General features: G+C 40.7%; 3 protein-coding genes across 3 annotated transcripts; all 3 read left to right on the forward strand.

Moving 5' to 3' along the window:
• The first annotated feature begins 2,198 nt into the window (after positions 1 to 2,198).
• On the forward strand, positions 2,199 to 2,687 carry LOC123314384. The gene has a single exon (XM_044899691.1). It carries the CDS (start codon positions 2,199 to 2,201, stop codon positions 2,685 to 2,687), a length of 489 nt encoding a protein of 162 aa, XP_044755626.1.
• Positions 2,688 to 6,955: 4,268 nt separating this feature from the next.
• LOC123314458 lies at positions 6,956 to 8,851 on the forward strand. Its single transcript, XM_044899793.1, has 2 exons — positions 6,956 to 8,422; positions 8,573 to 8,851. Exons 1-2 carry the CDS (start codon positions 6,956 to 6,958, stop codon positions 8,849 to 8,851), a joined length of 1,746 nt encoding a protein of 581 aa, XP_044755728.1.
• Positions 8,852 to 9,100: 249 nt separating this feature from the next.
• Positions 9,101 to 10,648, forward strand: LOC123314530. The gene has a single exon (XM_044899907.1). It carries the CDS (start codon positions 9,101 to 9,103, stop codon positions 10,646 to 10,648), a length of 1,548 nt encoding a protein of 515 aa, XP_044755842.1.
• Positions 10,649 to 10,860: the final 212 nt, after the last annotated feature.

The following is a 10,860-nucleotide window of genomic DNA, read 5'->3' on the forward strand; positions in this document are numbered from 1 at the left end:
ATTTCCAATTTAATCATATTTACCAGATTTTAGAAGTGCCAGATTGAAATCTCGTAAGCCTTTATGGACTAATGATTTTCTGTGTTCGACTAATATCCATAAAGATTTTTGGCAATCAGAATGGAATTCGTGTAATCTCTTTAATAAGTATTTGATTACTGATCTTTCAAAAAGGTTCATTGCTTTGATCTTCCTATTATAGCAAAATTTGGTGTACACTAAATCGACTGAGGACGTTGGTCGTTGTAAAAGCATGCTCTTTAGGTGGAATGCTGTTTATAGTCCAAGATGTGAGTGTGGTGCAGAAGAAGAAACTATAGACCACTTGGTGAAGAGTTGTAGAATATATTATTTTCAGGGTGGTTTCGAAGACATTCATTCGGTGACTGGTCTCTTTTGAGATGATAATAATAATAATAATTATTTTATTTAATCCTTTGAGACATATTTTATGTATAGGACAAGTCATTTTACAACCAAAAGAAAAGAAAAACAATATTTATTGTCCTTTCGAAGGGCAGATTTTGCGTTTTCACCATCGGTTGTATTTATAGACCACGTCCCTGTCAATCTGATGAAGCAATGGCAGTTCATCTAGGTGAACTTTCCAACTCTAAGCGCAACCTAGTTTTAGCTGGTGACTTCAATATGCCCGATGTTCAATGGCCTATTGCATCGATAACGCGCAATTCGCCATTCAATCCTTACATTCACTCCATCCATAAAAACAATTTGTTTCAGTTGATCGATTTCCCAACTCGCTTTCGTGGTACGCAAAATCCTTCTCTTCTAGATGTAATTTTGACAAACGATGCCAATCTTGTTTCCAAAATCGAACAATGTCCACCATTGGGAAGATCAGATCACATCATCCTGATGACTTCTCTTCAATTGCATTTTCCAACAACTAGAAGATTAAGTAAAACTGTGAAGGTTACTGACTATCAACTCCTCAATCGTAAACTTGGTGAGGTCAACTGGAGCACAGATATAACGCCCACATGCGATGTTGAAGAAGGCTGGACCTCGTTCTCATCAATCCTTCAGAATTTGATAAATGAATGCTCTCATGAACAGGAAATTATTTAAGTTCCATCTAAACCTTGGATTGATCGACACATTCTGCAGTTAATACACCATAAGAAGTCAATATGGCGGCGTTTCCAGCGCCGAAAACGCGTGGAGGACTACAACGAACATCGGAGATTCTCCAATTTTCTTTCTTCTTTTATGAAAAATGCTAAAAAGCTCAATGAATCCAAGTTGATTCATTCTAAGAACAGAAAAAAGTTCTTCAAATATGTTCGATCCACCCTCAATTCTAAAGTTGACATTCCACTAGTTACAAACTCCACCAGTCAACCGTCCTCCGGCCCCGTAGAATCCGCTAATGTACTGGGGAATTTGTTTTGCCTCCTCCTTCATTAGGGGATCTAACAATCTACCTAAACCCATTGGTCCATACAATTCTGCGGAGATCACAGAAATAAGTTTTACTCCCTCTGTCGTTGAAGCACACCTCTCTGCCCTAGATGTCAACTCTTCGCCGGGTCCTGATGGTTTCTCTGCCAAACTTTTGAAGGAATGTGCTGAATCCCTTTCATACCCTCTCTCCCTATTGTTCACACGATCGTTCGAGACTTCTCGCTTGCCTTCAACTTGGCGAAGTGCACTGGTGACGCCCATATTCAAAAAAGGAGACAAGAGTAATGCTGCCAATTATCGCCCCATCAGTTTGGTTCCGATCATATCCAAGGTGTGTGAGAAGATCATTCATGAGAAAGTCCTCCAATTCGCCGTTGAAAACTGCCTTATACCGGACAGTCAACATGGTTTCCTGCCAGGTCGTTCAGTCATTACCAACCTTCTCGACTGCATCAATTCCTGGTCTAAGTCCCTAGATAAGTCCCATCCAGTTGACGTTATATATCTTGATTTCTCACGAGCATTTGACCGTGTACCTCATAAGCTCCTACTTCACAAAATAAAACATTTGGGAATTCGTGGCCGTCTACTCCGTTGGATCGAGGCATTTCTCACTGACAGAGTTTTCCAAGTTCGGGTTGGCAAATCTTTGTCTTCTCCGAGGCCAGTTTTAAGCGGCGTTCCGCAAGGATCCATATTAGGGCCTCTTCTTTTTCTTCTTTTTATATCTGATTTGCCTAAGATCCTCAAATCAAAGTGCTCCCAATTTGCTGATGACACGAAATTGTTCGGAAACCCTATTGCAGCTGGAACTTCAGGAGGACCTGGAGGCGCTGACCCATTGGTGCCGAGAGTGGCAACTGCCCCTCAACCAGGAGAAATGTGCTGTCTTACACCTAGGTTCCCTCAATCCCCGTCTCCAGTACTATCTGAACGATGTACCCATCAACACCTGTAGCAGTCATTCTGATCTCGGTGTGATTGTTACCGAGAATCGCAGCTGGTCCGATCATATAATTTCCATTTTGAATAAGGCTAAAAGATCACTGTTCATGATACAGAAGGCCTTCAACGGATGCGAGCCCTCAACATATGCTGTCCTGTTCAAGACCTATGTCCGCCCCATCTTGGAGTTTGCTGGCCCTGTATGGTGTCCGGTACTGAACAGGGATTTGGCTTTGTTGGAGGGTATCCAGCGTCGAGCGACGCGTCTGCGTCTGGGATTTTGCGACCAAGTTATGAAGAGAGGCTATCTCTCATGAATTTACCGTCGTTTGCTGACAGGAGGATTCGAGGCGACCTAATCACAACTTACCGTGCTCTTCACAATCTCTTTGCAGCTGACCTAAGCAGCCTTTTCACTTTGAACTCCGATGGTCGTCTACGTGCTCATGCATATAAACTGTCTAAGGAAAATTTTAGATCGTCGCAGAGGCAAAATTTCATCTCCAACCGGGTTTTTAGTGCGTGGAATAGTTTGCCGTCGGCAGTGGTGAACTCGGAGTCTGTCAATGCGTTCAAAAACAACTATGACAATTTGTGCCGCTGCGTACGTCGGTGACACTCGTGATAATGGATTTTTTTTCCTCTCTATTTTGGTTCACACTTTTTCATTTTCATGTACACACAGTGTATTCTTGATTCTATGTAAAACGTATATGTTTTTATTTTGAGTTTTATGGGCTTTGCCTCAACTCTGTATCCTTTTCAAATAAATAAATATATTTCATTCAATAACAGAGCTCAAAAATCCACTTTTGCTGTAGAAACATTTCCCTAGCAGAAGCTCCTTGAGTTCCCTCTTAAATCTATAGTATTCTAAATTTTTTAGCCTATTCGACAGATTGTTATAAAGTTTAATTCCATCTTACATAGGTGAATTCTCAAATTTTGATGTTCTATGCACAGGGATTGAGATAGTGTTCTTATGCCTTGTATTATATTCATGATATTGAGAGCATTTCATGAGAGACTGAGTATTGTTGTGAATATGTAATAAAGATCTTAAGATATAAATACATGGAAAGCTCATTATTCTATGTTCCAAAAACATTATCTTGCAGGACTCCTGGGGTTTGAGACCGAAGATCAGTCGAATTATTCTCTTCTGAACAATAAAAACCTCCCTATCGCCTGCTGCCCCTCCCCATAGAATGACGTTGTAATTCATATTTGAGAATGCCATTGATATACTAATGAATACTAATCAACACACCTGGCGGAAATATATTTTTTAAACTTTTCAGTGCAAAAAAGGCACTGCTGAGCTTTTTGCAGACAGACTCGGTATGACTCTGCCAATATAAATTTTTGTCAACATTCAGGCCTAAAAACTTCACACACTCAGAAGATTCTAATCTTTCCAGAGGAAGATCAAGAACCAATTTTTCAACAGATTCGCGTATCTGAAAGTGAACTAGATTTGTCTTATCAACGTTTAGTATCAGAGAATTTTTCCGGCACCAATCCGAAAAATACTCTACCAACATCTACTCTTTAGTTCCCGTTAGCTTGATGCTGTTATCAAGAAGGACGTGTCGTCCGCAAACAATAAGATTCTAAAATCAAACAGGATGATGAAATAAATTTTAATAGAGTCCGGTGAATCATTTTCGAATAAAATGAACAAAAGTGGCCCCAACACATCCGCAAGATAACTTTTAACCCATTCGAGAAAAATTCCCCTGAATCCTAGATGGTATAGTTTTTCCAAGATGAATTCAAAATTCAGACAATCGAACGCCCGGGATTCGTCGAAAAACAACCCTGCCACAAAAAGTTCACTATCCAGGCAGCCATGTACATAGTCTACAAGTTGACATGCCGCGGTCTCACTTGACTTACCAACTCGAAATCCATGCTGGCAACTTGTTATTGTTGAGAACTTATTGAGGTTGTTCGAAATTCGAACATTATTCTTTGGCTCGAAGGACCAAAAAATGTTGTTTCTATTGTTTGAAACAACACTTGAGGCAACTGAACGACCAGACTCTCAAGGGAAGTCTTAACTCCACAGTTGCCGGTAAGGTAAGGTAAATTGATCAAACGATAAGTGAATGATGATGTTTATTCAGTATAATCTAATCTTATATACTAAATTGAATAATGACGATAGAAATAACGTTGCCATATTTGGCATTACTGCACTGACGGAGTCCCCGGTTGCATCAATTGTTTCTAGCCAGTCAGCAGATTTCGGTAGATCGACGGCTCGCTCGGCGTGACCCAGTTTTGATGAATAATTCAGATGGAATTTTCCATATTATTGAACTTGATTATTTTTAGAATAATGTTCGAATTTCGAACATTACTCCCAAGGCCGAAATGCTGCAGGCTATGATGTTGGAGCTCCAGTGTTGGCAATCTGTTACTTCTATTGTCCTATTTCCTAATTTCCTATTTCTAATTCGTGTGACACTCGATCGAGTGCTTTATTGGGCATGGTCATGAATAGGATGTCCGGAGTTGGTCTCTCGTCTGAAATTCTGTTTTCGCCTCGGCGTAGAGCTGGTCAAGGTCGAAACATTGCTGGCGTGGTTTTGAACTCGGTGTGATTTCGGTCAATGGAATTTCGGCTTCTGCTTCATTTATTTCCGTGGTGGATCTGTTAATTCTTCGGTTCCGAAGGAGTGGACGTATATATCGCATACAGAGGTACGTTACAGCTAGTGTGACTATCGCAGAGATTCCTATCACGGTGGTTGTAGCAAGAGGGTGTGAAAAATGTCTCCAGATATGTGAATTTGGTTCCCCTTCTTCCATAATTACCTTTGTTGAATTCGCAGAGATGTTGTCCATTGCTGTTTCGGGATCGATGAGATTTTCATTGGAAGCATTCGAGTTCCCTTGCCATAAGTTCAATGGGATCGGCTTGCTGAACGTCGTTGTTGATTTCATCTCATTCGTGAACCTCGCTCGAAGGATTATATTTTGCGTTCTGAGGAGACAGTCTGCTCCTATGTGAATTGTGCCAGTTCCATTGATGGTAATTTCTTCTCGTTTTCCTCCGCATAGTTTCGATATAGTGTAGGGTTGGTTGGAAATGAACATCCACGTATTTGGTTTGAGTAGTTCTTTCCATACTACGTCTTGGACTCGAATGCTGGAGGGTTCACAGTCGAATTTCTCATTTTTCTGGTAGATGCTTTGGATGATGCAATTCGGATGCTGTTCCATGTTTTTGACCATTCCAGGATTATAAATGTATAGGCCCTCTCGTAGTTTTACGGCTTCCTTGACTTCCTGTTCATTTATTTCGAAGTATTTTTGACTGTTGTACTCTACTGCTAATAAGTCATTGGATACTGGTGCTATGAATATGTTTTCTCTCTTCTTGAATGGCAGTCGTACAGTATATGTGCCATCCTGATTCCTTGTGTAAGTTTTCTTGAAGAATTCTTGGCAGTGGCTTTCCTGGCTGTTGTTGTTTGTGAGGGTATCCGTTTCTACTATTTCCAAAAATTTTGTAATCTGTATTTCCGGTGCAGTGGTGGCGATCATACTGGTTATTTGGAGTTGCGGACCAGCTGATGTGCTACCGGAGAGAATCCATCCTAACTCAGTGTTTTGTGCAAGCAGACCATTTTTAGATTTTTCAACACCATCCTGTACGATTTCCGTGTATAAGTCGGTTCCTGCAGTACCTGAAGAGCCAAACCAGGTGTGAAGCAGCGAAGCTCATTCAACATTCAGAAGTATCATCAAGAAACTACCCCATCGCCTGGGAATTGATAAAGAGGAGGTACAACAACAACAGACTTCTCTTCGGCAAGTACGCCGACAACATCTTGAATCTACCAATTTTGCAACAAGAGTCGGCAGCATCCATTAAAAAACTTCACGACACTGTTCAAGAAAATCTGAGAGCCATTGAAAATATGGGAATCACAGCCGAATAATTGGGTACCAACATAATAGCGCATATGCTGCTAATGAAATTAGACAGCGATTCAAGAAAGCTCTATGAACAATCTACCACAACAAACAAGGATATTCAAGAACTGGCAGATCTTTTGGAGTTTCTAGAAAATCGATTCCAATCCCTCGAAGCACTTCGAGGCACAATCAAAAAATCAGATCATCCATCAACAGGACAAAGACATTAATTTCGAAACTACCACACCGACTTACAATCATGCAGTTTATGTGACAGCAACCATGAAATTTTCCGTTGCCAAAAATTCAAGGATATGTCAGTAAAAGAACGAAACGATTTTGTACGAAAACAACACCTCTGCAAGAATTGTTTGAAGCATCTGAGCAATACGAAATGCCCGAGCAAGAATCTCTGCTTCAAATGTAACAACTTTCATCACTCATCATTGCATTGGGAAAATTATCGGAACTTCAGAACAAATTTAAATCAGCAAGGACAGAACCAAGATACCTCCAAAAGTCAACGCACAAGAGAGCATGAAAATGGATTCGGGTCCCATCTAGGAAAAGCTTCAAATAACAATGATGGAACAACCATCCCCATCCTGGCCACAGCATTCGTTAATGTTAAAAACAACAAAGGTACCATGAACTTATGCGAGTTCTTATTGATCCAGACTCCCAGGTATCATTTATAACTGAAGGAGCCGCAAATACCTTAGGAATGCTCAAGCGAAGGCATCATGCGAACATAACAGGGTTAGGATCTTGCGACGCAGGGACTTCAAAATGGAAAATCCACACCGTGATGAAACCAAGATTTTCAAGCGACTTCAAAATACAAGCCGAGCTATACATCCTACCAAAATTGACCAGCTCCATGCCTCAACAACCGATAACTGCTGACGAAAATTGGAACAACGTAATCCTTGCCGACCTCACTTACTACAAACCCGGAAAAATCGACATTCTCCTAGGAATCGACTTATACACGGAAAACGTACAGGATGGTGTTAAAAAATCTAAAAATGGTCTGCTTGCACAAAACACTGAGTTAGGATGGATTCTCTCCGGTAGCACATCAGCTGGTCCGCAACTCCAAATAACCAGTATGATCGCCACCACTGCACCGCAAATACAGATAACAAAATTCTGGGAAATAGAAGAAGCGGATACCTTCACAAACAACAACAGCCAGGAAAGCCCCTGCCAAGAATTCTTCAAGAAAACTTACACAAGGTATCAGGATGGCACATATACTGTACGACTGCCATTCAAGGAGAAGGAACAATTGCTAGGACAATCAAGAAAAACCGCCATCGCTCGACTTTTGCAGATAGAGAAGAAGTTCGAGAAGGACGAGAAATTGGAAGCAATGTACAAAGAATTCATGTGGGAATATATCGAACTAAAACACTTGACTCCAGCAAATCAGACGACCAGCACAAGATACTACATTCCGCATCAAGCAGTAATAAAAGAGGACAGAGAAACAACAAAACTGCGTGTCGTATTCGACGCGAGCCAGAAAACCAGTACCGGAATCAGTTTAAATGATATATTACACTCTGGTCCCCAGCTTCAACAAGACTTGATTGATATATTATTGAGATGGCGAAAATACGAAATCGCGTTGACTGCAGATGTGGAAAAAATGTACAGGCAGGTCAAACTACATGAAGATGATCAAACATTCCACTCTTTTTTATGGAGGTTCAACAAAAATGACCCAATCCAGGAATATCAACCCATGACAATCACCTACGGAACCGCTCCCGCTGCCTACCTTGCTATAAGGACCATGCACCAATTAGCCATGGATGAATGCGACAAATTCCCGAGAGCTGCGGAAATGATACTTGAAGCTTTCTACGTCGATGATTTTCTCTCCGGCGCCTACAATAAAGAAGAGGCACAAAAAATCAGACAAGAAGTTGAAACGCTACTTCTCAAGGGAGGATTCAACATTCTAAAATGGAAAAGCAATCTCACATTAAATGATGATACGTCCTTTCAAGATTTCAACAGCAGAGAGGACATAACCAAAATTCTGGGAATTAAATGGTCACCACAAAATGAAATTGCTTCAATATTCGATCCATTAGGTCTCATGGCTCCAATTGTAATCAAGGCGAAAATAATTATCCAAGACATATAGAAAACTGGCAAAAAATGGGATGAAGCTATTCCTACAGAAATCCAAACAGCGTGGGACAAATTCAAAGAAGAACTGCCAATAATAGAAAACCTGCAACTACCACGATGGTTCCAGTATAATCCAGAGCAGCCCATTGAACTACACGGATTCTGTGATGCATCGCAAAGAGCCTATGAAGCAGCAATATACACCAAAGCAGTCGTGAAGGACAAAACCCAGACAACATTGCTAGTAGCCAAAACAAAAGTTGCACCTGTAAAAAACAAATTCACTATCCCGCAATTGGAACTTTGTGCCGCAACATTATTGGCGAAACTGATGAAACGAACAATTACAGCCCTGAAGATCGCCGACATAAATATTTACACACGGTCAGACTCAAAAGTTGTGTAAGTCTGGTTACAGAAAACTCCGAGTAAGCAAAACGTCTTCATAGTCAACCGAGTCAACGAAGTTCATCGCTTACTACGTCAAGTTCAATGGAACTAAGTGAAATCGGAGGAAAATCCAGCTGATTTACTATCCAGAGGCGCGCTACCAAGTAAACTCCAGAAAAACACATTATGGTGGAATGGACCTGCATGGCTCAAAACATCAAGTAGTGAAATCAAGAGAACAAAAGGGATTCCAAAAGAAATCGTAATGAATAACGAAGAATTTCAAGAACTAACGGTGTTTACCACCAAGACCAATGGACCTCTAGAATTGTTAACAAAATTGTTATCCTGGAAGAAGACAAAACGAGTGATGGCCTATTGCAAAAGGTTCATAGACAATTGCAGATCCAGGAATGCGACCGAGTTACCAAAAAAGCGAGTACCCCCATTCATCACACCTACCGAACTTCAATGGGCGAAAACAACACTCATAAAATTGGTCCAGAATGAACATTTTCAAGAGGAATTAACCAGATTAAACAACAATCTAACTATCAAAAGGACTGATCACCTTAAAAACTTGGACCCCTACATAGACGAAGAGGAAGTGCTTCGTGCTGGAGGTAGACTACAAAACTCATCACTGAGCTTCAACCAAAGACACCCAATAATTCTACCAACAAAATGCCAACTGACTGACATAATTATCCGAAACGCACACTACGAAACCCTGCATGGAGGAACACAACTGACATTAAGTCAAGTTAGACAAGAATACTGGATACCACATGGAAAAAATAAAATCAAACACATAATAAGAAGTTGTGTTATATGCACTCGATATCGTTCCACTCCATGTGTCCAGAAAATGGGAAATCTACCGAGAGAAAGAGTTAATCCCTCCCACCCATTCACTAATGTTGGGATAGACTATGCTGGCCCGATACAAATGAGATTATCCAGAGGTAGAGGATCCAAATCCTTCAAGGGATACATCTCCATTTTCGTCTGTCTCGCAACAAAGGCAATACATCTGGAAGCAGTAAGTGACTTTTCTACAGAAGCATTCATGGCTGCCTTCAGAAGATTCACCTCGCGATGTGGGTCATGCTCTGCAATATTCAGTGACAATGGAACCAATTTCATCGGAGCTAAACGTATACTTGACAAAGAATATCAAGAAGCCATTAATGAAAGTTCAATAGAGAAGGCATTAGCAGAAAAATCGATAAAATGGCACCGCATACCACCTGGCAGCCCTCATTTCGGCGGACTATGGGAAGCTGGCGTAAAATCTATGAAGTTTCACCTACGAAGAATTGTTGGAGACCACAAACTGACATTTGAAGAAATGAGTACACTCCTATGTCAAAAAGAAGCATGCCCCAACTCTCGCCCTCTTATCCCAATCACCGAAAATCCACAAGAATTAGATGTGCTGACGCCTGGACATTTTCTCATAGGAAAATCACTACATTCAATCCCTGAACCAGAGATCAATGAAAAGAATATCACCCTACAAGATAGATGGAGGCTTATACAAAAAATGAAACAAGACTTCTGGAAGAAATTGACATCGGAATATCTCTCCAGATTGCAACAAATGAGCAAATGGACGGATAAAAAAAAAAACATGAAAATAGGAGATATCGTACTTGTCAAACAGGACAACATTTATCCCAACTATTGGCCCTTGGGAAGAGTGACGCAGTGTCACCCAGGAAACGACGGATTTGTGAGAGTGGCTACGATACGATGCAAAGATGTGAAACAGACCGAACAATATCAATCAAACAGTTTGGAAATTGGTTAGAAATGAAATAGGGATGAATGTCTGTAACCTGAAACACATTCAACTTAATATTGATGATGCTCTAGTTTCTTGCCCACTTAGGGTCGCGGAGACTTTCGGTAGATATTTTGCGGAGATTAACAAATTAACATTGCAAGATCACTATGGGAATTCCTTGTCCACTCAGTGTACTACACACCGATTGATGCATCATAATTCTTTTCTTTTTCCCG

The sequence above is a fragment of the Coccinella septempunctata genome, chromosome 1 (assembly GCF_907165205.1).
Source record: "Coccinella septempunctata chromosome 1, icCocSept1.1, whole genome shotgun sequence".
Classification (NCBI taxonomy): domain Eukaryota; kingdom Metazoa; phylum Arthropoda; class Insecta; order Coleoptera; family Coccinellidae; genus Coccinella; species Coccinella septempunctata.

Coding starts and splice junctions, on each gene's coding strand:
- LOC123314384 (XM_044899691.1), top strand. CDS start 2,199: ATGACACGAAATTGTTCGGAAACCCTATTGCAGCTGGAACTTCAGGAG.
- LOC123314458 (XM_044899793.1), top strand. CDS start 6,956: ATGCGAGTTCTTATTGATCCAGACTCCCAGGTATCATTTATAACTGAA. Junction 8,423..8,572: donor TAGGTCTCATGGCTCCAATT/GTAATCAAGGCG, acceptor CGATGGTTCCAG/TATAATCCAGAGCAGCCCAT.
- LOC123314530 (XM_044899907.1), top strand. CDS start 9,101: ATGAATAACGAAGAATTTCAAGAACTAACGGTGTTTACCACCAAGACC.